Consider the following 15,312-nt stretch of genomic DNA (forward strand, 5'->3'; position numbering starts at 1 on the left):
CTATATATCTGTTGTCATGTGAAATGCCAAACCCTGTTCAATCTATTGTTTTCATTCACCTGTTCTGTCTGACCCATTTTCATATTTGTATAATTTTGCAAATTTCCATGCCTTATGGGTATTGTTACATGCTTTTAATCTTGGCTTAAATAAGTATTTGATGACAATATTTTTAGTCGAGTACTGACTAATTTGTTTTCAAATTGGATATCTAAGAAATTAATTGTTTTGGTTTAATTTTTATGTCAGTTTTATTTCACGTGTCTACTAAGTTAGTTTTGATATAATGTCACTGTATTGTATAAAGAATATCGAGTTATTTTTTTATAAATACTTGAAATAGATATAAATAGATGTTTTGAAAGGAAAAACAATTGATTATATATAGAATTAAAAACTTGTTATGCTTTTGATTACATATTGACGCACGAAATGATACGAGGATAGAATTAACTTGAGTATGTATGCCCCTGACCTGACAAAAAGAAAGCAGCACATAGAGATTGATTTTTTACCAGGTGGGTGTAATTTACATAAGAAATTATGTAAATGGGTAAATTTGTAAAATTTACCATTATCTCGTGGTGAGGCTACAAGCATGTGGATTAGTTTTAAATTTTTAAAGCATTTTCTTTTTTTATTTTGAAATTGTTTTTGAATGTTTTTTTTTCTCTGTTTTAATTCATGCTTAGAAGCCTGTTTTCCTTTTTATTTTCTTTTCTTTTTGGTGGCACGGTTATTGATTAAATATGTACATCTTTTTTAAAATGCTCTTTTAAACGAGATGATTTTGTTACAAAAATAATTACAATAAATTTATGTTTAAAAATTGCTTTAACTTAAACGTATATAATTTTAATTTTAGTTTGTTGTACATGTATGTTTGCTTTATTTTAGTAGGATATTTTACATTTTTAGACAATTTGGTTAATTAATTAAATTAATCATTTTATAAAGCTCTTCATTTTATTTGAATAAATCCAAATGAAAATAAAATGTTAACTATTATGACATTGTTAAGGATAGTTAAAAAGGTTATTGGAGGTAAAAAATCATCAGCTGTAACCATCCAATTTTAGCGAATAAATGTTAGATGACATTCCATGCAATCTCATCACCTTTTTTATACAACTGAGTGAACTTTGTAATTGACATCCTTAGATTTATACGCTAAAAATGAGCATTATTCCTTAAGTGGTCCATTATCACTCATATAACAACATTTCCTCTCTTGACAAATGGGTAATGAAGTCTCTAGCTATGCTATCTTTATTTTTACGTAGGCACGTCAGGTTGTTGCAACATACCATTTGACCTTTGATACTCTACTTTAGTCCTTTAACAAGATAAACATGATGCTACATATTGTGTTATATCCCTCTTCATTCTTGATTATTAGAAAGACTCATTCAGATCTTTATACACATCTTAGTCATGATATGATGCATGTTATCATGACCTTTATGACCTTCCTCTAATATAATTTTCTTTATCATTTCATCATCATGTATATACACATGACCTTTCTGAACCTTAACATTCCATTACTCACAACCTCAATCTCCTTAGTCAGATTAGTTCCCACCAATTTACTTGTACTCTTCAATCTAGAATCTACTAATTGCTTTTCCTTGATCAACCTAAGAAAATCACTAATAGAAGCCATTTGAGAAGAACTAATCACCCAACTTCGCATTCAACTTTATATCTTTGAACTTTTCTACCAACTCTTTTATCATTAAAGATGACATATGAACTGCTTTTCTACTCAACATATTTGCCATTACATTAGCCTTTCCTGAGTGATACTATAGCTGGAAGTTATAATCTTTCAAAAACTTCATCCATATCTGTTGTCTCAATTTTAGATCTTTCTAATTAAACAAATATTTCAGGCTCTTATGACACTAAATACATGAAATTGTGTACCATAAAGACAATGTTTCCATATCTTTAAGGAAAACATCACTACTGTCAACTCCAAGTCATGAGTAGAATACTTTTTCTTAAGAATCTTCAGATGCCTTGAAGTGTAACATCCAAAAATTTTTGCTTTTCTATGTTTTATAACTACATGAACAACCTTATTTCAAATAGGTATTTTAAAAAAAATGTCACCACTTAATTAGATAAAATAAATAAAAATAAACAATATCTTACCTTCAAAATTTATTGATAAATTGATGAAATTAACAATAAAATTAAAACTCTAAGAATTTTCTATTATTCTATTGTCTTGCCAACTTTCATTCTTCATTGTTGTGCATCTTTACCAAAATCATCCTCTGCTCCCATGTAATATACAAATATATTACATAATCATCGTAACAAAAAATAGAATACATACAAAAATGGAAGGGTGAGCTAACATACAAACATCAAAACATCATAATGAGAATACACATCAATCATAATATAACAACTCACCCAAACCTTACATATCCACATGGCTCACAACACCATATAATTATACCAATTGTTTCACACAACCATACAAAACATGTCATTACTGGATATAATAAACCATCAGTGAACTCAACGTTGAGAAATTGAGTTGTAATTCTCGCATGCAACTTACCAACATAGGTGTCACTTCCCATTACTCTCTTCGAGAGCTTCCCCAATGAAGTACACACGTGTCACTTCCCATCATTATCCTCAAGAGCCCCAAAGAAGTTTAACTCTGGTGCAACTATGCAGAGTTACCTTTCACCACCTCTCACAAAGTCACCACACACACACGCACACGCACACACACAAACACACACACACACACACACACACACACACACACACACACACACACACACACACACACACACACATATATATATATATATATATATATATATTTACATTTCCAAACTAGAACAAATTTACATGTCATCATAATCATACTAAATAGCATCTACTCCACAAATTAGATTCATATAAAGTACTACATCACACACAAACAAAAAGACAAGAAAGAAAACAAGAAAAAAGAAAACAAGAATGTAAGCTCCCTCGCCTCTTACTCTTCACTTCTCCCTTCTTCGCCTTCAAAACTTGTCCTTTAAAAATTTTTTCCTTCTTCCTTGAATTGCCGTCGTTTCTATTAAAACTCTCCCCTTAAACCTTGTTCTCCCATATATTTATAAGCCTAATATTTCTAAGGGAAATACAATATTTTAGTCTCACCTATTATTATCTAACAATAATATATAATATATAAGAATATCTCATAATATCTTACAATATCTCAAGATTTCTTTTAATTTGTAACAATATAACAATATCCGACAATATCAATTAATATCTAACAATATATAATAATATTTTTCTAATTCAATAATTATTCACCAAATCTTATTTCTTAGAAAATATTTTAAAATAAAATAAATCCTCTAATTATAACTAACAAACATTTTCATCTTTTACTTAAAATATTTAACCATATAAGAATATTTTTCTAATTATTAAAATTTCTAAGATCTCTGATAAATGTTAAGAATAAGTAAATTTTCCATTTGAATTTGACACTTATCATGTATCAAATGGTGCTTTTGTATATAAAACAAATCTCCTTAGCTTAAAATACAAAATGAGATATTGAGAAATAGAGTTTTATGAATTATAATGATATTTTGCTATTTTGCAGTAAAAATAAAAGAAAATATCAAGTATGCAGCTAAGCTACATTACTAGACCTAAGCCATGGAAGTAGAAAAGAAGACAACATATTTGGAATTTCTGGCTGAGCATAATAAATGGAGTTGAGCCTCATGAGGAAACCCTCTTTGCAAGGAAACCTGGAGCCCAAATCCACGAGGCTGAGCAGCCAAGAAAACCCTTCTAAGAAGGAAAGGTCATGTGCTAAGCACTAGGACAAGGGGCTGAGCTGAGAAGGAAACTCACTTATGAAGTAACCCCCTGTGGCTGAACACCAAAAGTTGGGCTTAGCATCATCCAAAAATTCCTATAAATAAAGAGTTTGGGTCCTCATTTCAAGCATTGAGTGGAGACTCCACAATGTAATAGTAGGATAAAATAGGGTCTGTGAGGCACGAGAAAGATGTTCTTAGTATAGATCTTATGTGTAGATGTTGCTAGAATTGCATTGTAATATTCTGAGTAGCTAAATTCCCTCGTGTCCAAGTTTGATGTAATCAATTCTAATTCTATTCACTTTTACTTCTTGGGTATTTATCTTTGCTTTCATTCAATTGTTTGTGATTTGATTTATGCTAAATGATGACTTGATCACTAATCTTATTTAACTGGTTTGGATTTTGAGTTGGGAAACCAATCTCAAACTGTTGTCCAATTAAATCATCAAACATGTACTGGATGCTTCATGGCATACCAAAGTGGATGCTAGAGGAAAGAGTCTTGCACATTAAAGTAGGGACTCATTCTACCAGGAGTTGAGGAATCACACTGGGTTTGGAGTCTTTAGGTTCTAATGTATAAGGAATGAACCTAAATCTACATAGAAAGAGTACTCCCAAGGTATTGAATGATTTGCATAGTAAGTAAACAAGATGGTAGTGGTGTAGTAGAAGAAGATGAGATGAAATCAATTCATAGCCCCTACTCCACTCAATCTATCTAATTACTACTATTTTTATTTACTTGCACTCTCTATCAATCAAAAAACCCAAAAATCAAACTACTAATATACTTGTTAAATCCATGTGGATACGACACTTGTTAATACTACTACGTACCAGTACACTTACTGAGAAATGATTGTTATGAAACAGTCATCAATCTCACATGAAGCATATGCCACAACTCTTCTCATGCATTAGCACACAATCCAATCTCTGATGAGAAGCATCACAGAAAACCTCAAAAGACTTACTTATGTCAAGAATGACTAATATCGGGGCATTGGTTAACCTCCTCTTGATTTCAAGGAAACTCCGTTCACACTTGTCTGTCTATACAAATGGTTGATCCATGTAGGTTAGTTGTGTAAAAGGGGTCACTATCTTGGAGAATCCTTCTAGGAATCTTATATAATACCCCATTAATCTCACAAAACTTCTTATTGCTGACACTATATCAGGACACTCCCACATAAGCATTGCCTCCACGTTGGTAGAATCTACTAATATCCCTTAAACCGAAACATCATGTCCTAGAAACTGTACTTTTTGCTTCCAAAACTCACAGTTTGCCAGTTTTGCATATAGTTGTTTCTCTTTTAAAATACTCAACATTGTGCTAATATGTTCTTTAATGATTTGGGAATAAATAAGAATGTCGTTTATGAATACAACAACAAATTTATCTAAGAAAGGCATGAATGTTCTATTCATGCAATCCATGAACAAAGAAAAATCATTAGTCATCCCAAACGACATCACTACATATTCATAGTGTTTGTATCTGGACCAAAAAATTGTCTTATGTACATCTTCATCCATCACCAAGATTTGATTATAGTCAAATCTTAGGTCAATCTTTGAAAACACTACAACTGGTCGATCAAATCATCTATCCTTGACAAAAGGATACTTGTTTTTAATGGTAATCTGGTTGAGCTGCTTGTAATTGGCACACAACCTTGAGCTTCTATCCTTATGGCCAAATAAATTATTTTTCTAGAAACTCCTCTATCTATTTCTTAAGCTCAGCCAATGCAGAAATGGTCCTTCTCTCCTTTTCTTTGTCCTTCCACTCCAGCCATCCACATCATCTTCACCATATGAACTACGTCGGAATAATGCTGGGGGAGCAAATCGAGAAGCATGACCACGAGCATATCGAAAATGACGCAACACCTTTGAATCACCATTGACATAGCTTCGTTGACGTTCCTACACTCACAAAACGAACCAGTTCTTTACCAAAATCTCGTTGCAACAAATTGGAACGAACCCAACGATCTAGAATGCGCCATAGATTCTTCCTCGCAGACGAACTAGCGAACTTGGCCAACACACGTCCACCATGCCAGAAAACTGAACGCTGCAATATTTGAACCAAGCCATCGCAAACCCTAATTGCGAGATTCCGCATAGCAGCGCCTCATGAGATCTCCATAACCAACACAACCAGAGTCACAAACACAACAACGTCACAAACCCATTCAAAATGCAATACAACCAGCCACTCTACTGGTACACTTCTCCAACTCCTTGATGAAACTCACACAGAGGATCAGAGAAGAAAATAAGAAGGTTAGGGTTTTCGCACACCAGAGGAAGGAGATGGATTGTATCTGGTTTTGAAGATTTTTATCCCACCTTCTGCCTCAGTTCAATTGAAAACCGAGGTATATCACCATCTTCTGCCACGGGTCCTAACAAGCCAGTTTATAATGTCTTAGTGTCATATCATTATAATTCTCATATCATTGCAACACATTATATCATGTGACTGTCATATGCTGAATGGGTTAATAGTTGATTACTTCTGAATGACATGTATAAAATGATTTTTTCATTTTTATTAAACATGGATTTTGCCTCTTATTGCAAAACGAGGTGTACTCATAAGTGTGCATGCACATCATATATAGTAAGTAGTTCAGTGCTTTATTCAGAGAGAGAGATAGAGACATGGAATGCTTATTAATGAAACACCAGAGGGAAAGAAGAATAGAAGAAAGTTAGCACCCCAATTAGACATGTTCTCATACAGAAAATACCTTCACAATCTAGACAAAGAAAACAAAGGAAGAGAAAACAACTGAAGTTATTTGTCTATGTATATATGGTAACCACATTCAAAGTCTACTACACCCAATTAATTCCTTAAATCCAAAAATAATAGCCATAGTTATCTAACCTCCAATCACCACTATCACCACTATCACCACTCCTTCTCACTAGTTTACTTTTTCTAAGTACTGCTATCATCCCTCCAAATACCAACAATGCCAACATAGCCACAGAAATAACTAGCAGCCTGAGTTTATAGTCCCTTATGAAAACAGCTGTTAGCACTGACACCATTCCACCAATAGAAAATCCAATTCCTGATGCTAAGGAAGCTTGAAAAGGGTTTAGAAGGTTATCATCTTCCTCCACTTCGTTGTGTTCGTTATGGTGGACTTTCATTTGAGCTACCTCTGTGTCAACAGATACAAACTCTTCAATTGGCATGCTGCAAGCCCCAGCAACTAGTCCTAAGAAACCAGCAAGAAGCATGGCTATGATGTTTTCATTGAAAGCTTCAATGGCAGTCATCAAAAAGGTGGTTACGAACAACCCAGTTTTGACTCCAAACACTGCTGCCCCAAGACATTGTTCCCTTTCATAGTACTTAATATTGTTTTCTTCCATGTCATTTGCTTCTATATCATTGGAGTGTTTGAGAATCTCAACATGGTTAATTGGCATTTCATTGCCACTGGTGCCAAGAGAATCCATAATGCACAAGAATTGAAAGGTACAAGGATAAAGGGAAAATAGAAAAAGATTGCCTGTGGAGGGCACACTCTCTTCATGGAAGTTATTATATAGACATAGAACATAGAAGTAAGATTACAGTTAGGTATTCTTGATGATAATGGACCTCAGTGGTGATGGTGTGGAGAGCACTATGAAGGGTGGCCACCTGTTTTAATAATTCCTGAAGCTTTTAATTAACAATGAATGAACTTTTTTCATGGACCTGCTTGGATGCTTTGTATGATTCATTTTATCTTGGTCACTACGCATAGGATATGTTTATATCATCAAGGAGCATCTGTTTAGCTTTTTCACAATTTCTCATGGTGAAAATATATACATTTTTTTTTTTCAAAATTGGAGTGCGTATTCAAAGTTGTGAATGATAAGTGAATGATAATATTGGAGAATAGAGATAGGAAGGTATAGATTTAGTGGAGGGGTTATCTTTAACAAGGGAATGTTCCATTGTACTTATAATATAGATTAGGGTAGTGGCAACCCCTCTATTCATTAAAAACAAATAATAAAACATAACTTTAAGGATGTGAGGATCGGCGTATTTATGATTAATCAATTCAGGGGTGTGTGTATTCCACAAGAAAGCCTCATGCCACTTTTGAATATGAGGAAATAATAACTATTTAAAACTAGTATTATCTCACCCCAGTTCCTTCTTCAAATCTAGAAAACTAAAATCATAAATGGAGACATGCATTATGCTTTAATATTATTGTTAATTTTCCCTAGTGGGTTCGTGTGATGTACCTTTCTCTCTCTCTCTCTCTATCTCTCCCACAATCATGCATGCCAGGTCTTTTTTATTAATGATCATTATGCTCATGTCTTTCACACAGTGTTTGCGATGGTGCTATATAGGTTTTAGACTGGTTTGAATTCACATGTTTATGAGCATTGGTTATGTCTTTTGGCTCAAACCACTTAAGGAATCAGCAACCTGATCATGGTTTTCATAATTTCACACGATGATATGGGTCTAACCTCCTCTAATCTAATGTGTCCTTTGTAACAATTGAAGAGAAAAATAAGATATCTCGCCTTAAACAAAATAAATGAAGGAAGAGGAGCACTCAACAAATGGCTATTATTCCAATATACAAGGAAAAATTAGAAAAAAAAGTAATGATAACACACACTAAAAGAAAGCCAAATATCATTAGAGTCACTTTCAGGAAATGCTTTTTAAATTGCAGAAAGATAAACTTAAGCACCGAGTTTTGGCTGTTTTTTCCTTCAGGAAAGTGTGTAGCCTGTAGCTTTAGTGTGGATTACACACTCCTCACTCCAATTTATTAATCACTTTACTTTAATGACCACTATCCCGTGGAGTGCACACTCCAACAAATATAATATATAATCTCATGCCAAATCCCAGTCTATGTAATTCTAAATTAAGAAGCCCATTTGTTTTACTTTCTCTGGGATTCTTTACTTACATCATAAGCTTCAACTGCCTAAGTTACATATGATTTCTCAATGAATCACAAAAATTCCAAGTTATTATATATATACATATTCTACTTGTATTGTCTTGAATATTGTTTTGTGGCTACAACCTAAAGGACACCACTTAACATTCATATGTTTCTCCTATTTTTTTCCTTTGCCTACTTACGTACAATTCTTTAACAATTCAACAAATATTATATAAGTTATGATGGTGGTGATTGACACGGTAAGAAAACATAGATTTAACATGAGTCAAAACTGACCTATAACAAGCAAAAGTGAATACTAAAAGTAGTTATTAATTAATCTCGGATTTGCATATCTCAAGCAACTTATAACTTGGTGTACATTCTCTTACCTTTCTATAGATATTTTAATAGTAGTACAAACTTCAAATGACACTTACTTAAAATGAAGAAAATATAACACTCATTTTATCTATTGCGTTGAGACATTGAATGCAACAAAAAATCAGAAGAAATGTGATCCGTACAGAAAAATCTATGTAGAAACTTCATATATAGTCTTGTGTTGGCAAGCTATCCAGATGAGGATATTTCAGACGCGGCCAATAAGAAAATATATCAAATGCACAACCTATAGGAATACATTCGTCTGTTACTATAGGAGATTTTAAAGCAAAAAGCAGGATTGAACACATTTACTATATGGAAGTTTGAACACATTTAAGCTAAATCTTAACTATTCATATATTCTCGAAATCTGATATATTAATTTTCCTTGTTACAATCTGCAAATTAATAAACCAAACCTAAAAACATGATTGGAGTCAATAAGATGAATAACGTATAAAAATTACATTGAAGTGGAATATCTGATGAGACCTGGATCCACTTTTTGGTGGAGAATTTTAAACGCGAACCATATATATTTTTTAACAAGTCACTAACTTGCAATTAGTGCTTTCCTGATCACCATTATTACTCCTTTATCAAAATTTAGGTACATTGACACCTCAAACTTCACCATATCCCTCACTATAAATATTCTTCATTGGAAGCGTGTGTTGCTCACAAGCTCTTAATAATATCTCATAACACCATCAAATTCCTCCTTTTCCATTTCTGTATTAATTTTCCAGCTTCATTTTGTCTTTATCATCCTTCATGGCAAACCTTGGAGCTAGAATTAACGATGTTTCATCAAACCAAGTTGAGATCCCTGTCCATTCTGATGGTGTGGAGCCAAAACCAAGTGAAGAGAGCAACATTGACTATTCTCAAAGGGCTCAGTGGCTTCGAGCAGCAGTGTTGGGAGCCAATGATGGGTTAGTCTCGGTTGCTTCACTTATGATGGGTGTTGGAGCTGTTAAGAAAGACATCAGTGCCATGCTTATTGCTGGTTTTGCTGGATTAGTTGCTGGGGCTTGTAGCATGGCAATTGGAGAGTTTGTCTCTGTGTACACTCAGTATGACATAGAGATGACTCAGCTTAAGAGAGAGAGGGAAGCTAATAACAATGGAGGAGTGAATGGAGAAGCTCAAAGGGAGAAGTTGCCAAACCCATTTCAGGCTGCACTGGCATCAGCACTGGCCTTTTCTATTGGTGCTTTGGTGCCAATGCTAGCAGCTGTGTTTATAAGGAGCCACAAGATTAGGATGGGAGTTGTTGCTGCTGCGGTTAGCGTGGCTTTGTTGGTGTTTGGAGGGGTTGGAGCAGTTCTTGGAAAAACTCCAGTGATGAGGTCCTGTCTTAGGGTTCTGATTGGAGGTTGGATGGCTATGGCTGTAACGTTTGGCCTCACCAGATTGATTGGCTCTGCTCAACTTTGAATGTGTTTGATATTCTTAGTAAAGGTTTTTATTGGTTTTGTAATGAGTACTTGTGCCGGCATGTGTTACTCTTTGTAGATTGTGGTAGTTTTTTATTAAAATGAACCCAACTTGTTAGGAATTAAATACTGATTTTTATTATTTTCTTGTATAGGTTAATCTATTATCCTTTTTCAATATTGTTAGCACAAGTTCATGTTTTAGGTCTATTTACTTATAACTTTTAAGGTAAGTTTTATGTATTATATAATACACCTCTTGTAACAATGTCTAGACAATCAATAATACATAATGCTCTTCTTCATATATTTCTTTGATTTCTACATGATATCAAGAGTCCTAAACAGTTCATGATTGATAAGGGATTCCTAAATCCTAAACTCTAAACCCTAATACCTAAGTCCTAAGTTATAAGTTTCTTTCACAAATTTTCAAACGTTTTACTAGGTTTCATTAGTTTTATACTGACTTTGTTTCATCTGATAGCAATTTTGTTTTCCACTTTAAGGCATTTTTGGAGGTTCCACACCATGTTCTTTATGCCATTTTAAGGTATTTGTAATCCTCTAATATTGGGTTTGTAGTTTGTTTCGTTCATTGCTTCCGCTATATGGTTCACATTTCTATTTTGCATTCAATTTGTTATGGTGACTCGTAAAGATGATTCTCTTCAATCTATTAGTATGCAATTGGATGGTAAAAATTATTCATACTGGAGTTATGTTATGAAAAAATTTCTTTGTGGAAAGTCCATGTGGGGGGTTATGTTTCAGGTGTTAAGACAAAATTCAATTGACACCAAAGCTGATGATTATGCTACTGCTTTAGTGGTATGAAAAATTGATAACTTTAAAATTATCACTTGGGTCAATAATTCTGTCGCACACTCGATTGACGATCAATTGGAAAAATATGATACTACAACTGAGGTATGAGATCACTTATCTGATGGTATACACAATCTAATTTTTCCAAACAATATTAACTTGAGACAAATATTTGTGAAATGAAGTAAAATGGCATGAAAACTCAAGACTTTTATTCTATCATGACAATCCTTTGGGATTAACTTGCCTTGACTGAGCCTGCAGAATTGAGTGCTTTTGCACCGTATATTACTCATAGGAAATCACGATGTTTGGTTCAATTTCTTATAGCCTTGCGTAGTAATTTTGAAAGTTTGCGTGGTTCAAATTTGCATCGTAGCACTCTACCTTTTGTTGATGATGTTGTTAATGAATTATTAACAAAGGAAATTAGACTTGCTTTCCAGTCGCAAGCCAACATAGCCTTGAGATCTCAAAATATATTATCACCGAATATATCTTCTGAAAAATGAATCATTGACTCGGGTGCCACTAATCATATGTCACATCATTTGTCTTCTTTGTTTCGTTATCACCTAACTCATCCAATTCAACTGCAACTGCTAACCGTAATTCAATTCCATTATCTGGTATTGGTACCATTGTCATATCATCTTTATCTTTGTCTGATATTTACTACATGCCTGGTCTTGATATGAATAATCTTATTTATGTTGAGAAAATTTATGATTCTGAATATAACATGTACTTTTCTCCATCTGAAGGACCACACATCTTAGAAGGTGATTAGGATAGGCCGTAGGCAAGGTGGGCTCTATGTCTTGAATCAGTTCAAGAGTTAATAATTGCAGCCTCTAGTGTGGATTTATCTTCTTTTCGTTTGTCTTCTTTTTTTCCACATTTTCATTTGTGGCATTCTCGTTTGGGTCATGTTTTTGCATCTCGTTTAAAGTTTTTAGCATCTACTAGAGTCTTGTGTACTTTGAACAATCATGATATTTCTCATTATAATGGTTCTAAACTGGCAAAAGTTTTCACTTTAACTTTTAATAAAAGTAATTCTTTTTCTCTTGCTCCTTTTGATCTTGTGCATTATGATGTATGGGGACCTTCTCCTATATCCACCAAAGGAGGTTCTAGATATTATGTCTCTTTTTTATTGATGATTTCACTCGTTCACTTGGATCTATGTATCTTATGAAATGTCGGTTTGATTATCTCATAATTTTCAAAAATTTTAATGCTTTTGTAAAGACCCAACACTCTACAACCATAAAAACTTTTCGTTTTGACTTGGGGGTGAATACATTTCTAATGATTTTACCATTTTACTTGCCTTTAATGGAATTATACACCAGACCTCTTGCACTAATACTCCTGAACAAAATGGTTTTGCTGAAAGGAAACATATCTTGTAAGATCATTCTTATTATCTGTTTGTGTTCCAAGTGTTTTTTGGGGCAAGCTACTCTTACATCAACTCATATTTTGAATCAAAATCACGACTTCACAACTTTGTCTCCTTTTGAAAAATTGTATAGTCATGCACCTATTTTTTCGTGTATTTGGATGTAACTGTTTTGTTCTAAAATCACATGTTGAACGTACTAAATTATCAGTCAGGGACACGTATGTCAGTGTTGCGGTACAGATCCACCTAGGCAAAAGGACAGATCACAAAGTGATTAAAGACATGTAGATGCATTAGGAAACCCTAAGACGATTTAATCCTACAAAACCTAGGCCCAATACAAGCAGGGACCATCTAGGTAGTATAAATAACACTATTCATGAGGTAAGCTAATGATCCCATTTATTGCATTCTTGATGTTATTACTAGTAACTAACTTCAGTGTTGGAGTGATCAGGCTCCCTTGCCAAGGTCACCCACCCTCATCGTAAAAGAACATCTCGACAGAAATAATGAACAAGACTTGTGATCACGAAGATAGGAAAAAGAGTGGTCAACTAAAGAATAAGAAGGAAGTAGACACCAGAACTACCTGATACGTGTCGAGCTAAGTAGAAGACCGGTGTACCTTTGAGTATATTTTGAAGATATCTCTAGGTTGATATATTATTCCGACACTCAACATATTCTTTGTTATAGGTTAGTAGTAGCCCTTTACTCATTAACAAAAGTATAAACTATAAAACATAATGGATTTGCGGATCCAAGTATTTATCATTAAATAAGTTAGGGGAGTGTGTACACCGCAAGAAAGCCACATGCCACATCATTGAATACCTAGCATAAAAGAATTAAAATTAAAACTAGTATCTTCTCGTTGCATTTAATTCCATTTAAGAAAATATTATCTCAAAGTGGATTGTGCATTATTGCTTTGTTAGTGTTAATTTTCCCGTAGTGGGTTCGTCAGGTTGTACTTTTTTTTCTGCTTTAAGGACATGCAGTGAGAATGCTGAAATTCCCACCCAATTTCTCCGATTTTAAAATTTTAACGTGTTGAATTTCACTTTTTGTTAGGTATTCTTATTCTTATATCAGATTCTTTTCTCTTTCCTTTCACACAGCCATATAGTTCGTAACAAGTTCTTTTTTATGGCCTCTTGCTGTTTGCAGTACCAGCAAAAGCCATTAGTAAATATGATTACCATAATACTAGAAGGATTTGTAATATTTACCTCGTTGTTTAGCAGATTCTTTATCTTAAATTTATGGGTTTTAGCACTGTTCTATAATTTGAAAAACTCCAAAAGAATCACTTCAATGTTAAAATTGTTAAATTTTAACTCGATTCATATTAAATTTGGTCACAAAAAATAAGTGTATTGTTAGTACAAGACAGTTAAATAATATTATTTGTTCAAACAACTGATTTAAACACTGTTATGTCTTATACTAATTAGTAGAAAAATTTGTTGGGTTATATTGATTAACTACATAAAATTCGGGTAAGTTATATACAATAGCAAGAAAAAGGCTTATCATTAAAAACAATGCTTTTGATTTTTAACTTCCCGAATTAATACACATATCCACTTTCTTTCCAATGCATAATTATCATGAATGATATTACACTTCAATTATATTCTTTTCTTGCTCCAAAAATGAAACTAATTACTCCCCGACAATCATCCTTGTTGGGTTATATTGAATGAAGTCTGTATTCTAATTAATGCTCATTGCGTAAGTATTCATGCTGCACAGTTTCTATGTCGTATATATTCAGTACAGATATACAGACTGTATCAGAATTCTATGGTTACCACGTTTGTATTTTGCTCAAACAACGTAAGGAGTGAACAATAATTTATCTGGTTAAAGTGATTAATATAGGGTATTTTGCTCAAACAACGTAAGGAGTGAACAATAATTTATCTGGTTAAAGTGATTAATATAGGATTAACTTCTGTTATCTGATGCATCTCTTGTAACATGTTGAAGAGATAAAAAGAAAACCATTATCTCATCTAACATGTATAAACTAGACAAATGTAGGGTTATTGAAAGAAAAGTTATCATAATATATTTAATAAGTCACTTTCAGGGAAACTTTTCTTAAATTGCAGAAAGATAAATTTAATGCCCAGTTTTGGCTGTTTTTGCTTCAAGAAAGTGCGTAGCCTTATCTTTCGTGTGGATTACACACTCCTCCAATTTATTATTTACACAAGTTGCCACTATATCCCGTGGAGTGCACACTCCATCAAATAATATATATATATTAATTATATATGTATACCTTTTTCTATCTCACTGCAAATTTCACTTGTATGTTAAATTAAGTCAAGTGTTTGATTTCTTTTACTGGGATATTTGCTTTCTATCATTGTCTAGACTACTTAAAGTTTACATATTGATTTATCCAAAAG

At 33.3% G+C, this 15,312-nt stretch overlaps 2 protein-coding genes across 2 annotated transcripts; one reads left to right on the plus strand and one right to left on the minus strand.

The window, feature by feature from the left end:
• Nucleotides 1–6,601: 6,601 nt before the first annotated feature.
• On the minus strand, nucleotides 6,602–7,438 carry LOC114179395 (vacuolar iron transporter homolog 2-like). The gene has a single exon (XM_028065723.1). The coding sequence runs from the start codon at nucleotides 7,362–7,364 to the stop codon at nucleotides 6,747–6,749; it is 618 nt and encodes a 205-aa protein (XP_027921524.1). The 5' UTR covers nucleotides 7,365–7,438; the 3' UTR covers nucleotides 6,602–6,746.
• Nucleotides 7,439–9,867: 2,429 nt separating this feature from the next.
• LOC114176981 (vacuolar iron transporter homolog 4-like) lies at nucleotides 9,868–10,799 on the plus strand. The gene has a single exon (XM_028062185.1). It carries the CDS (start codon nucleotides 9,983–9,985, stop codon nucleotides 10,646–10,648), a length of 666 nt encoding a protein of 221 aa, XP_027917986.1. The 5' UTR covers nucleotides 9,868–9,982; the 3' UTR covers nucleotides 10,649–10,799.
• Nucleotides 10,800–15,312: the final 4,513 nt, after the last annotated feature.

Source organism: Vigna unguiculata, chromosome 3 (assembly GCF_004118075.2).
Source record: "Vigna unguiculata cultivar IT97K-499-35 chromosome 3, ASM411807v1, whole genome shotgun sequence".
In the NCBI taxonomy this organism is placed as follows: Eukaryota; Viridiplantae; Streptophyta; class Magnoliopsida; order Fabales; family Fabaceae; genus Vigna; species Vigna unguiculata.

What these genes read in the sequence shown, in the direction of transcription:
- LOC114176981 (XM_028062185.1), top strand. Translation starts at nt 9,983, where the DNA reads ATGGCAAACCTTGGAGCTAGAATTAACGATGTTTCATCAAACCAAGTT.
- LOC114179395 (XM_028065723.1), bottom strand. Translation starts at nt 7,364, where the DNA reads ATGGATTCTCTTGGCACCAGTGGCAATGAAATGCCAATTAACCATGTT.